General features: G+C 41.2%; 1 protein-coding gene across 1 annotated transcript in view; it reads right to left on the reverse strand.

The window, feature by feature from the left end:
* The window catches only part of cdh2 (cadherin 2, type 1, N-cadherin (neuronal)), a 55,770-nt gene that overhangs the window by 15,195 nt on the left and 26,044 nt on the right, over positions 1 to 14,531 (reverse strand). The window contains exons 3-7 of the mRNA XM_058066613.2: positions 6,457 to 6,662; positions 2,458 to 2,625; positions 1,454 to 1,609; positions 780 to 924; positions 89 to 261 (exon numbers count right to left, since the gene is read on the reverse strand). Of these exons, the coding sequence (XP_057922596.2) occupies positions 89 to 261; positions 780 to 924; positions 1,454 to 1,609; positions 2,458 to 2,625; positions 6,457 to 6,662 (848 nt within the window). The remainder of the gene's footprint in view (positions 1 to 88; positions 262 to 779; positions 925 to 1,453; positions 1,610 to 2,457; positions 2,626 to 6,456; positions 6,663 to 14,531) is intronic.

Consider the following 14,531-nt stretch of genomic DNA (forward strand, 5'->3'; position numbering starts at 1 on the left):
CCACATGACAGTCAGTGGATAATGTAAGCTAAGTATGTATGCTGTTGTGGAATTTGTGCAACGATAGTGAGAAAAAACCGCAACCCACCTCTCTGTCCAAGCCTGCCGCCACAGTAATGATGCCTCCTGTTTTATTATTGATAGTGAACATGTTGGAGGTGGGACTATCGGGGGTCTGAGACAGGATCTTGTAGCGCAGCATCCCATTAGCAGTTTTGGGATCATCTTTGTCAACCGATGTCACTGTCATCACAAATGTGCCTTTTGGGCAACAAGACAATGATGTGAGTATAAACACAGTGTGACAATGTGCTAGTTTGATGAGTTTGTATAATACGGATGTAACGGTACACCATAATCACAGTTTCAGGTCTCGGTTCTGTTAAAAATTTGCTTAACTGTGGTGTAAAATGAAACATAAAGCAGTCCATCTATACAATGTCATAAAATATACATTTTATTAGCCCTTACAATGATCGAATAGACCGCAAGGTGGCTAGTGGTTACTGCTGACCACTGATCTGGTTTCGTATCTCTGTTTGGGCATCTCCGTTTGGAGTCTGAATGTTCACCCTGTGCCTAAAGTGTAACATTAGTAGTTCTAACTAGTAGCCCCTCTTCCGATTTCCCGATCTCTACTGAACAATGGGATGCGAGACCCTCACTTAATGCCTGTTCTGTATGGGAACCCAATACGCCTTTGTACTGTTCAAAAAATCAGATTGCAACTACATGTACCGTTACACCCCTAATATATAAATATATATTGTTTATATCACCTGGCTTTGAACCCTCGGGGACAGTGCCATTCCAAATCTGGTGGTTGAATTCTGGCCTGTTGTCGTTCATGTCGATCACATTGATAACAATGTCAATGGGGTTTTCTACTTGGTTGCCATTCAGGTCCACAGCATGAGCTCTCAGCTGCAAGAAAACATACACAGGTGAAGCACATCAACAGGCAGAATTCATGCTTCAAGGTACTATAGTAAGTAGTAAATGAATACGCTTCAAAGATCATTTGCTTAAGTGGGGGCTACGTCTGTTATCCAAAGACAAACATCTCCAAGGTGCTCCTTGATTCCCTTTCTGTTGTTTATGTTCAAGTGCATAAATAATAACCCAAAAGTTACATTAAAATGTCAGGGAAAAGCACTAAAAACAGAGAACGCTTCTTAATATCTGGGATTATCTTAATGTATCTAACACTCACAGCTCACTCAAAAGAAACTCCACATTAAATCCTGTAAATTCTCAGACGGATAAGAACACTTTTCTGAGAGACCCTCATCATGCCACAAGTCTTTATTGAGTCTGAGCAGACTGTTTAGGCTACACATGACCCTGGAGCACATACCAACTGGAGGGAAAGTACAACAAGACAAGAGAGAGAGACATCATAAGGAAATCATTAAAGTTGGCTTTAGAAACGATCGTGAACGTCTTGACTTACATGGAAGTTGGGAATATGCTCTCGATCCAGGGGCTTGTTAACAGATAGCTCTCCAGAGATGGGGTCGATGAGGAAGATGCCAGTTGGAGGTTGATCAGCACCAGGGCCCGTCACGCTGTATCTCAGGGATCGGTTTTTGTCGTGGTCTGATCGGATCTGTGGTTGGAAATGACACGATACCATATTCTTATTTGCATTCGATTTTCTTTTAATTAAAATATTTGTAAAAATATTTAATTTCTACCAAAAGGAGGACTAACCCAATCCCACAAATGATTAATCATACATGCAAATGGGTTCCTGTAGAGTGAATGTTTTATTGACAATTTATTTCAATACCACTGACAATATTGGTACAAAAAGAAGGCGTAACTGTATGCCAATGTGGTATTGAAGTTCTGTCCTTTTGCCGTGTAACTTGAAACACTTCTTCCCGGTCCATGCTGAGCAGCATTGCATTTCCTCCTGACAATATTATCCACTAAGCCCAAGAAATATCCAATTTAATGTGGATGGATTAAATATAATACATACAAATTGCGTGTACGGGACTTAGCACATGATAAGGAAATGGGCTTAATATACAGAAAAGGATCTTAGCTGTCCTGAGCATTGCTTGTCCTCTGTCAGCCGCCCACACTGACTCTCTTCCGCTAGTAAATAAAAGGCTTCTGAACGTGTCCTTGAGCCATGATAAAAGGACTACAATATCACCACAAGCAACTGAAGAGCTGGCGTGACTGCTGGTGAGCACTTGAGATTACTCTGTGCCATCAAGTGAGTACGTACTGTATGCCCCATAAAACAACAACAAAAAAGCGCAGACTGTGACTTTCAGCAAAAAGGTGTAAATAAGAAACATTTTCTTCAAATGTCTTGTGACCTTCTGAGGGGGAGCTCTGGGCAACAGCGACCTACAAGGTTGTCAAATCAAGCAAGAGGGATTTTCACCGTTTGTGTGTGTGTGTGTTGGGGGTGTATGGTGTGAGGGGGTGCAACTTTACCCGAACAAGCTCTTGTGGGAATGGACCTCGTGAGTTCTCAGGGACATTGATTGGAGGAATGACCCAGTCTCTCTTCATGCGTTTCAGTTGGCTTTGTGTGTTTCTCGATGGAAATGCTATTTCCCTCAAATCCTTGGACATGACGACAACAGGAGTGGCTGCCTTGACCTGTGGAAGAAGATATGATTTAGTCCATAGGCTTAGCAATCACATGCAATAAAATGTGAACAGACTGTATATTTATGTCAGTGGCAATATTTCCTACTACAGTCTATTATTTAGGATTGTTGCTATCTAAAGAAGAATCTGATCCACACTATGGTCCAACCCCTGTGCATACCAGTATTCTGCTCAGTACAGCATAAAAGCAGGAGTTCAGAACATTGAGAAAACGACTCCCCAATCCAATTAAAGGTACCTGTTGTGCGAAATTGAGTTTTCCATGATGTTATAGCAGCAATATGTGTCCCTAGGGCCTGTTTATGAGCAGCCAAAGTGAGAAAAAGCGATCATCCCCCTCAGTCGAGAAATGGGCTCAAACTGTCACTTTCCTCGTGGATATGACACTGCCTTTGAGTCGCCCCTAGCTAGATGAGCCCACCACTTCACGGAGAACAGACTTGCAAAAAAAGACTGAAAATCTGACAAATAAATTTTACAATAAAGTATTACACACCGAGCATATGATAACTAGTGGACAATAACTGACATCCACTCATTTTTTGTACATAGTTTGAGTTCCTTGCATAATTTGAATCCACTTACTGAGATGCTGAAAGTTCTTAGCGTTGTCTGTGCAAATACCTGTTTTAAGTTGAATTTCCCCCTAAAGTTATATTTCTTCTCTTTTGTTGAGAAGAATTGTTTTACTTTTTCGAGCAGCAGGGTATTTTTAACTTTATGCATAATTTTAGCTATTTGAAAATTTACCAAGTCAGCAAATTTTAGTAAATGTGATTGTAAGAATAAAGGGTTTGTATGTTCTCCATAAGTGGCATTATGGATTATCCTAAGTCAGTGTTTTTGGAGCATAGTTAGTGAGTGTACTTTTAGAATAGTTTCCCCGTATCTCCACACAGTATGTTATATATGGTAATATCAGTGCACAATAAAGTGCATGTAGTGATTATTGATCTTAGACAAACCCCACTTTCTTCAGTATTGAGGTATTTCTCGCCATTTTACATTGCAGGTTTTCAATGCGAGGTCTCCAGCTCATGTTCTCATCCATTATAACCCAGAGAAACCTATTTGGATTCCATTCCTACATGCCAAAGACAGAGGAAGAAACATGTTTTGAAGAGTTCTACTGTTTCAGCACCCCAGGTAAGAACTAGTTGTACTCGCTAATTAGATGGTGCCGATTAGCACCTTGTTTACAAGCTATCACACATGATATTACACTCGGAACAGGCTATTAAGAATCAGCTTGTAACAGCAAATCGCTAAATCTCATATAACCATTGAAGCTGCAACATGACATAAGATAATATCAAATTATTATTATTATGGTCAGCTACATGGAAGTGTGGATCATCTCCACGTTTCCATGAATGCTTTTAGTCACAATAAATACACGCTTCATGTGAGTTTCTTAAAGAAAATGACAAAGATGTCCTGTGTCAGTCTACTCACATCTGTCTGACCCTCCGTGCTCTCTCTGCCAGTTGTACGTTCGTCTGACAAGCTTTTGCATCAGTTTTCCAACACATGGTACTGCTGAGAGTATTCAAAACTGTCAAACTATATTACAATATGAGACCTTTTATGTAGTCAAATGGCCCTTGTCCCTCGTCTTAATGTGTACATAAGTGTACATATGATTCTCAGTGACAATGCTCTGGTCTGGTTACAGCACCAGCATCTTAGGTTGGCTTTAAAATGGCAAAGCTCTTCTCATGTCCTGATAAAATGCACCCACGCAGACACTGCAGCTCCCATAATGGATCTGCCAGTCTCCTCTGCTGTAATGAATGAGATTTGAAACAAAGGAGGGATGCAACCTGCAAGCCAGGCACTAAACACACAGATGGCTCAAATTGCCTATGCACCACTTGAGATTGAGAAACGCCATAGAAAACCTTGAACGCAACAAGAGGGAGTGGGGGGGCCCAAAACACCAAAATCTGTCAGTGTGTAGATAAATGATATGTGGGCTAGTATCATCAGTGTCTTCTCACTAAACGCAGCCTGGAGTGTAACCACAGCAATGAATTACTACTTACCCACCCTGCAATGACTTGTACTACACACACTACCACCACTGTCAAGACAGCTTCTACTAATCATGTTTGAAATTTGATTATACTGCTTTCACGCACTGGAAAAGCAACAAGCTGAGATAGAGAAGCTTGGTGTGCGTGCTTTAGATATACGTATCTATTACCTTATTAAAATGGGCATGAGTGAAAGCAGCAATTATTTGCACAACCTGCATGTGGAATGATGAATGGCAGTTGGGTTTGGTCAGCCTTGTGTGTATCTGTTGGAGAAGCCCCACCAACCAACGCAACCTTCTGGTGTGATTTACCCTTCTAGAATGCTGCATGGATGTATAGACGGCGTGCAAGGGCAGCTTCTCATCCTAATGAGGTTATTGTTTTGTTGTCAGTGATTAAAATGTATCCCCAAGGCTGCCGCCATTCACAGTGCTAATAAAAAACAATCACTGATGTGATTCAGAGATTGTCATCAGCATGCACGATCTTAAATACATATAAATTGTCTAATTTATGATGTAAATTTTTTTTTGACAGTTTACCTGTTTGGGATTTATTAATCTGACCAAAAATGACTAAAGAAGTAATAAAATGACTATCAGAAGTATTGATATTTTGATTTGAAAATCGATTTTAGAGCATGAAGAGCTGGTATCAGAAGTATCACTATTTTAGTGTCGCTCGTGTGTGTGTGGCTAGCTGTGGCTATAGCGTGACTCCGACAGTCCATTCATCTCTCCGACAGCAAGCTTAGGTTGGGACAAGCCAGTGTGAGGGGAAAATGGGGCAGCCGTAAGCGCAAGCCTGAATACCAGGCTAAAGCGAGGACGAGGTTCGGATTTATCGTTCATTCATCGGTCATTGATTAGTGGAGAGTACCAATATGTTTTGTCATTTGTATTGTGGTTACTAAGTGTGCAAGGCATATTTCTGAAATCAATCTGGATTCCGTGGATTTAGCTTGGCTTAGAATGGCAACGAAAGAGAAATCATTTTCAGTGGATAAATCTACATTGCTATACGCTGACTACTCTAAAGTATATCCAAGTTCTATTTCTACTGTATTGTCCCTTGAGAAGATACTCTATTACAACAATGGTTGCTGATATGTGAGTGCTGTGATTATTAATAAAGGCTAACAGTTAGGTCTGCCTACTGTGAAGCATGCAGAGCTGAAACAAAACATGTCTTGCTGAGCACGATCACACAATTCTTGGCACTGAAGTTAAACCCTCCCAAAGTAAGACAGCCTCTAAAACCTGCTTTCATTTCCTGACTACAAGGAAAGACTGATATGTCATGTGCAGCAGATTTCCTCCCATGTGAACCTTCTTTTATTCTGAGCCAAAGACAATGTTGACATATGAGCAGTCGGACATTGTAATTAATCGCAGACGACTGCTCGTCTTGTCCAGGAGAACTGTTTCATCAACGCTCTGTACCTCCAACAGATGCTGACTGTCTCCTCTAACATGAGCGAGATGCCCCCCCCCCTCTTCAGATGGCGAGGCAAAAGTCTTGCAATCACAAGACATGCTCACTGAAATAGATTTTATAAGGAGTCGCTTGTTCATCTGCTCTTGCTAACTACTGACCGTATTAAGTATATGTTTGTGCTTCTGACTAAATTGACATATTAAGTTTTAATTAGCGAGCATCCATCGCGGCTCATGGACCACCTGCTACAATTTGGAGAACGAGCCATCTGTGAATGCAGTGTCGGGATTGATCATTGCGACTTTATCCTGCAGTCAAATATGTAGATTCATTGGGTATTCACCTGCAGGTTGGAAGGCGTCAATCGAACAAGGGTAATCCATTGCTGTTGAGTTGTGTCATCAATGGCCTTAATCAGCAAAGGTGACGCTTGGGGTCCAGAGAGACTTCTGGCAGCATAGACCACCCCGTCAGTCTCTACCCTGTAGTCAGCAGGGTTGTTGCATTCGAGCCGCACCAGACCACCTCGGCCACAGTCGACAAATCTCACTGTAGGGGAGAGATAAAGTTAAGAATGAAGAAAAACACAACTCTTAAAGGACAAAGACAAAAGGAGGTGGAAGACAGACAAACACACAGACCACTGGAAGATCCCTTCCTTCAAGCTCATACATTATTCACTTCAAGCTGTGTCCCTAAGGTATCGCTCAAAACAGGTGCAGAGGAATACAGGATTTGAAGGGGAAGAAACAAAGAAGTTGAACTTTAAGTGCTATTAAGGGAAAATAGTATAGCTAGAATTGGATTAGTTAACAAATGCATGCAATATCTACTTGGGCATCATATCAAAACCTTCAAATGCTATGTTTGTTCTTCCTACAGTGGATAGATGCGTAGCCATCCTCATCTCCTCCGCAGGCAAAAGTGACGGCGTGTGATGTTTATTTCATCACAACATACACACATGCCATCAAGACGTGGTAGACAGGTGCCTCATGGGGGGGGGGGTGGCTTGGGTCCCAACGGAGCCTCAGTGGCAGTGCAACAACACCATGTTACAACTGAATGGCAAGTAAAAGCGTGGTCTGCATGCATGGACACACAAACACACAGCAGCCATACTGACTTTTTAACTACATGATCCATCTGTCTTGGCCTGTTTCCCAGGCTATCATCGCTCATCTTTAGGGTGCACAAAAATGGCACAAAGGCAGAGATAAGACTAGTATATTGTTGTGAAGAAGCTCTGAATTATTAAAGCAGATATGGCATTACTTCACAAAAGACTGCAAGGGTAGGGGGCACCTCTTCTTTCTATTACTACCTTGGGGACCTGGTGGTGTCTTCAGAGAATCATTTTATACTTGTGGCAGATGAAGTTCCTCTTGGGCTCATAAGTTTAACCTCTATGCCAAACTGAATGGCCAGAATGTTCCTCACCCCTGTTAGTAATAAATCTGTGATGACAGAGATGAATGTTCACGTTATTACTACCTATGTCTATCCAAATTAAACAATATATGCAGTTAATGATTTGATAGCATTAACTCCCCCAATGTGGTCTCTTTTCCTGTGTGAAACTAAAACTCTTAACAGTTTTTGAAACTTAGACACAGGAATGCCCCATAGTGGCTCTTCAACACTCATTCCCAGAAAAAAAACATTTGAAATGAAAAGAAATGAGAATGTCACGTGTGTGTATTCATTCATCAAACTTGAACGATTCAATGTGTGAGCACAGATTCAACCAAACCTAGCTGAAGAACTCACCAAGCTATAGGCCGCATGTGGCTGCCACGCCCCATCAGACATGTCGTCATGGCTACGACAATAAAGGCCTTCCATGCGGAAAGAAATGCCGATGCAGCAAGGGGGGGCCGGGGGTTTAAAAAAAGGAGGGTGGTTGGGGACAAACAGGCCCCGTCAGCAGAATGGCCTGTCCAACTAATGCCCTGCACCGGGGCCTGGAATTACCTCCGACTCAATGATCCTATTCAAAGTTTGCATGCCCACCCCACCCCCATCACTGACAAGCAACACAAAAACCCCAACTAACCCCAAAGTGCCATAGTGACCCTCCATTGTTTGTTTCATTGCGTGAAAATCCTTACTCGTACAGACACAAATAAGAGCATGATAGCGAGAGATGCATTTAATTCATAAGATGGAATGTGGACTCTTGTGATTGCACACAGGCAAATAAACGTGTTTTTACGCAAGGAAACACTTATAGTCCCCCTCCTCTAATGTGTTGTAAATGTTGCTGGAAAAGTCTCAGGGGAGAGCATCCCAGCATAGTCATTAATTTGCTAGGAAGTGAGGTCACCAACAGTTCTGAAACAGAATCCTAGATATTCCAGCTATCTTACACATCCCCCACAGCACCGTGACAAAAACAAGAATAATCTGGAATACGGAATTCATCCATTTTGACTGCTGTTGCTATGAGATGTCGATATGTGAATGCGTTTTATTGATTGAAGTTGCACTTTTCTATCAATTACAGTTTCTGAGATGATGGATCCATTGGCATTTTAAATCATTGTCTTTCAGGGGGCATTATTTAAACAAAATGACGACAAGTATTGCACTCACACGTGACCTGATGCATTTGGTCCAAAAAAACCTCAGAGGAAGTCAACTGCTTGGAAATGCAGCTTGGATCTGTAAATAAGAATGCCTTTTTGCCTGACTAAATAAGTCCTTGACGGCAGTGATGTACTCCACTTCAAACGAGCAAAGCATTCCCGCGCATTTACAGTCAAGTCTAAAAATATGTGAGGTTATGTGGAGAAAAAAATGACATTAAGTGTTTCTGCTCCATTCAAGTGTAAACATTTAACAATTCATATACAAAGGACACATTTGAAGAATCCAATTAAGAAATGCTTTATGAAGAGGCCCCTAAAAGGTATACTGACACTATTTCCTGTTATCAAGTTATGAAATATCGGTTGATAAATAATATCACCATTGTCCACCAGCAAAATGTCCTACTCCTTTTCAGACATGTTGATTTGTGCAAGTATATGATATTCCTCAATGTAAGCATGTAAGTATGATCTCATAAGACATTTTGATGGCACGCTTTGTCTTCTGTTGCTGCTGTGAGAGGAAAACCAGAAACAAGTCCTTAAGTGCGCCAATGGTTCCCCCCACAAAGACTATCAGCATCCAGAGAGCTTTTTATGGAAAAACAGATTAGGTGACTTTCACTGGGATGTCAGTGCCTCCTTTCTGCTTTTCAGCACGTGGGAAAGTCACTACAGCTATGTTCTCTGACTGGACTGTCTGTAGTAAGCAATAAATATCATCTGTCATTGGCAGAGGCCAGGAAATCCTTGTCATCTTAAATAAGTAAATTAGACAACATGACAAATCAAATAAGGATCTTTTGCCGCAACTTGCTTTAGAACGGGAGAGTAACACTTTCTGGGTTAGGATGTAAATCACTGCGGTCAAAGAATGTAGCCCAGTTTCTCTGCACGGCTGTATGCTTAGCAAAGAGTGGAAACATATTGTTTCCATTAAATTCCTGACAGTGTGCATATTTGTCATCTGTGCAGGGAGCGAGTTACAACTGAGCTGCGTTCTGTTCTAGCAAAAAGATGGATGAGGAAGAAATATGTAAAAGCCATAGAAGTGGTTAGGGAATTGTATTTGACAATTTGATCATTATGAAATGTTTCACCACAAAATAGTTGACTTAGTTGAAAAATAGTTGAAAGAACAATGGTTTGAGGATTCAATCAAATGCAGATCTGACATGAACTATAAAAAGATACTGGTGATAAATCAGATTAACCATTAAGACTGAATAAGGCGACAGGACCTTTACTGGGCGCCAACAGTGTGCACAGTTCATTAAATCTTTTGATTTCCACTGAGCAAAGGTTGTGCAAATGAATGAGCAGGAAGACAAAAGCCATTATCCATGGAGACTGACCGCAGAGGAAGCCGCATGTTATCAATTTTGATTAAATTGACGCGACGTATATTAGGACGTGATTAAATTCTGCCAAACCGTCAAACCTCCTCACGTGCTCATTCTGTATGCCGTTCACTTGGTAGTGCGGGAAACTAGACCTGGCAACTTGTATTATAATAATCATCCTCATGCATGACGAGGAGTCTTCATACATAATACACCTCACAAAGAATAGCTACGAAATGGTAATCCTCGTGTCTCTGAAGTGCTGTCATGTGATGAATGAAATCATCTTGGCATACCTGAGTGGTGTGTTACCATGGGATGTATATTTAAAACATGCATATCGCAATTATGACAATTCTAGTTTGCCAGGGAAGATGTGAGCTAATGTAAAAAGGCAAAGTTTGTGTAATATATGGAATTATTAGCCATGTTTCTTCAGTCCGGGTCTGCTGTCAGTCGATTCCATTCCAACCACTTTCTCAAGTATAGACTGAAGCGCTCCATTGCATCCAATTACAAACACAAACCCCATGCTCTCTGTTCTGCAAGCCAATTATAGAAAGGGAGGATTATATATATTTTAATATGAAAAAAGGTCATTTTGAATGCCATAATGTCATGCGTAACTTAGTCACAAGCTCATGCTGGATTTTGGAGAACAAAGCAAAAGGAATTTCTGCTTTTCTGCCTTTTGGGCAGGAACAGGAGGCATGTGGATCTTCTTTGGCCACAAAACAAAGCGGCAGACAAAAGATGAGGCTGACAGCCTCTGGAAAGCACTGTTATGCTGTATGATGCAGACTGAGAGACTGAATCTCAGGAAGCAGAACATTTTTATAGCTTGTTTGTGCCGCATAATCATTCATTGTAGAAAAATACCAACCTAAAGGTAGTTAGATTAAAATCTATTTTAAAACAAATAGCATAAATAAAGGAAAAGAAAAGCCACATAGACGCCGAAATGCTTCCTTTCAAGACGAACAAAGCAAATGAGTCAGTGGTAGGTTGTAGTCACAACTACCCACCATTATCCTCTTTTTCTTATTCAACACTTTTCAAAATACCGGGGAGTCTTTCTTTAAAACCCCTTCATGATAACAAAACAAACCAACCCAGGGCTACAGAGGCACTGGCTCCACAAGCCTGAGGAAAAAAAACGTACAAAAAACAACGTGAGCAAGGAAAAGAAGCCTCTTCAAAGAGAAGGATTAGGGCAGCTGCCAATACACACAGTGCATGTGCGCATGTTTGAATCAATACGTGTCAAATTTCGCTTGAAATACAATTAGCCTGTGCTTGACAAGGAACCAAAGTGGGGGGAAGACAGAATAAAGAAAAGCCCAACGTCGGTCTTAAAAGATTTTAAAACCCGAAACACATCCATGGCTTTTTTTTTGTTTGTTATGTGCCGCTTGACTTAAACAGACCAAACAGTTGGGGCATATATTTGCGCAATTATCTAAAAAAACTACTTTTTTGTTTGTCAGTTAATGGAACTACGGAGCAAGAGCTCCCTCTATCTCATCCCAAATCCACTTCAACCTGCTTGACCCTCCTTCCCACATCTGGGCTCCAAAGAGTGAGTAAAACAGGAAAATGGCATGAGAGATTGTTGGGTAGAGTGGTAAAGTAATAAATATGTCCATCAAATGAAGAAAACCTATTTTTAAATGGATGACGTATAAAGTTTGGTTAAATGCTTTTGCAAGTGTTGCAAGTATAGGGCTGACCTGGATGCCTCAGCTGTTGCCATGGTAATCCAACTACATCGCAATTAGAGTGGTGTCAAAATCCCCAATGAAGTATGACATAAATACAGTCACAGTGTAATATTGCATTGGTGCTAGTACATCATAGTTGTCCCTGACCTAACTGTGGTGTTGTTTCAGAGGTCGTATTGATCTTTTTCACACTCATGTACTGTATAACTTTATTTCTGCATTGAAGCAATTCAGTACCATACAAGCAGCCACTCAAACTGTATGCTGCAGTGAAATAAACATACTAAACCAAGTAAAGAGTGTACATCGTCACAGCTTTTGTGTTTGTCCCTCTGCTGTAACGTCAGGTGTGAGAGATTAGTATTGGCATGGGTCCGACACAAGGAAGCATCCCCTCTAAAATGTATTATCTGTGTTCAGGGGGCATGGCTGTGTGACTGGACTCTTTACTCCCATGTAATCAGCTCAACTGAGTGGGGTTCAGAGAGGGATGTGTGCAGCTGTGCTTTATTATAGACACAATGAGTCCCAGATTAGGGGAAGTGGAAGGAGGGCGGAAGAGAAAAGGGAATCAAAAGGGGGGGGAGGACTGTGTCAACTCCAAACACACACATCTGTCCTCAGTTTGTCTGACGTTATAACATAACACCAAACCACAAGCATGACCATGTACAAATCTGTCTGTGCTTGGAAAAAAAAAACATCTGTGAAAATGATTCCAGACTTTCAGGTTTTTTTGAGGATTGATGACAGATTCCGCCACCGCAAAGTACAAGCCGTGATGGTCAGGGTCACACAAACGTGTATGGTGACGACATGAACATCAGGTGGCCCAAGAAAAGGACTGTGGCAGTTTGGAGGTCACTCGGCAGTTTGTTTTGGTGTAAATTTTTAGTTGAATCTTGCAGAAAGACGGGGTTTTCGCTCCAACAGTTGTGTCCTTTTCTTTCAGACCACAGCAATAAACATGCATATCTTAGCCAACAGTGATGTGGTCAGAAACTAGAGTAATCAAGTCAATTATTGAGGACATTTGTTGTGTGGCTTGTGTGCAAAATGATGTGGAGGACATAATAGCATAATTTATTAAAAAACAGACATTAATAAATATTAATATCATCTGCTGAGGTTCTCATTGGGAGTGACCAGGATAGATAGGATCAGGAACGAGTACATCAGAGGGACATTACATGTTGGAGGCCTTGGAGATAAAGTCAGAGGCCAGACTGAGATGGTTGGGACATGTCCAGATTAGAGATCATTAATATATTGGTAGAAGGATGCTGCGTTTAGAGCTGCCAGATATGAGGCGTAGAGGAAGACCAAAGAGGAGGTTTATGGATGAAGGAGGACATGAGAGTAGTCGGTGTGAGAGAAACAGATGCAGAAGACAGGGTGGGCTGGAGGAGATTGATTTGCTGTGGCGACCCCTGGAGGGAAAAGCCCAAAGAGAAAGAAGATCCACCATGGAAAGTATATTGTGTGTGTTGTTTATTTTAGTTTTATTTTTTTAATAAAATTTTGTTAATAGACTTCAGTGGCTTTATAAACATTTTGAGCTCATGCAACCCCCCACAACAGTAGTTTTTTTTTTTTTTTATTGTTGGGAGATCATTCAAACCTGCAATAAAATCAAGTCTGGTGCTTGTGTGTTTCCCCGAACGTTACAGTCACACTACTGACAACTGGTAGTGTAGAATAATACTCAGTACAAAACAACCCCAACATTTGTTTAAAGATACATATGTTGTTGTTCTGGCAATTAAGTCTGACGGTTGTGTCCACCAAACAATACAGTAAGATTACTGACACCTTGTGACCAGTGTTGAATACTACATATCATTTACAGTTTCTTTGAATGCAGCTTGTACATCCATCCATCCATTTTCTGGGCCGCCGTGTGCATGCTGGAGCCTATCCCAGCTGTCTTCGGGCGAGAGGCGGAGTACACACTGGACTTGTCGGCAGCCAATCACAGGGCACAAAAGGATAAACAACCATTCACAGTACCTTATGTTAGTATTTTAGTTTATTTTGCAATTTTTATGCTTTAAAATGCTAAAATAATTTAGGAATAAAAACGTAACCTAAAAAACGTGCAATGTGAAGAAGGCAGACTGTACTTTTTTTGACTCCCCGGCCTACAGCACTGCTACGGTGGTAAACATGTATTAATTAGCCAACAAAGACGTGGACATGAAAAATGTCAGAACATTTGATCATTTTGGCAAGTTTACTTGGATTTGTACTGTAGTTCCACTACCACTAGTATTACAGAACACTACAGAAGGTGATCTTGTCAGTAACATATCGTCATTATTATAGTCCAGCATATCATGCCACTAAAATGACTATGCGTTGTTGCTCTCGGCACGATAACAATCTGATTATGCAGTGCTTTCAAGGCAGGGCCGACGCAGTGTCATAAAAATGCAATAAAACCGTGATTCTTTGTTGCACATCACCCTAATCAACCCGCCAAAGATGAGAGGCGCACGGTAGAGAAATGGGGTTCTGTGTTAGGTCAGCCCAGGCCTATCATTCTGCTTCAATGGAAGCTCTCAGGGAAACACACAAATGTGAGTTCACGGTGTGTTACTTCGGCGGAGACAAGATTCACCAGAAGGACATTCCGCTTCCATTAGAGCTTACTGAAAATCCGTTCTATCTCCCTTTTACACAGCTTATGCACAAGGAGTGATTAAACATCAAACCAAAGTGTTTCAGCCTAATCCGCCACCAATTCTTGGTATGCCTCCCTGT

This window comes from Doryrhamphus excisus, linkage group LG6, assembly GCF_037039965.1.
Source record: "Doryrhamphus excisus strain RoL-2023G ecotype Guam linkage group LG6, RoL_Dexc_Guam_v1.1, whole genome shotgun sequence".
Classification (NCBI taxonomy): Eukaryota; Metazoa; Chordata; class Actinopteri; order Syngnathiformes; family Syngnathidae; genus Doryrhamphus; species Doryrhamphus excisus.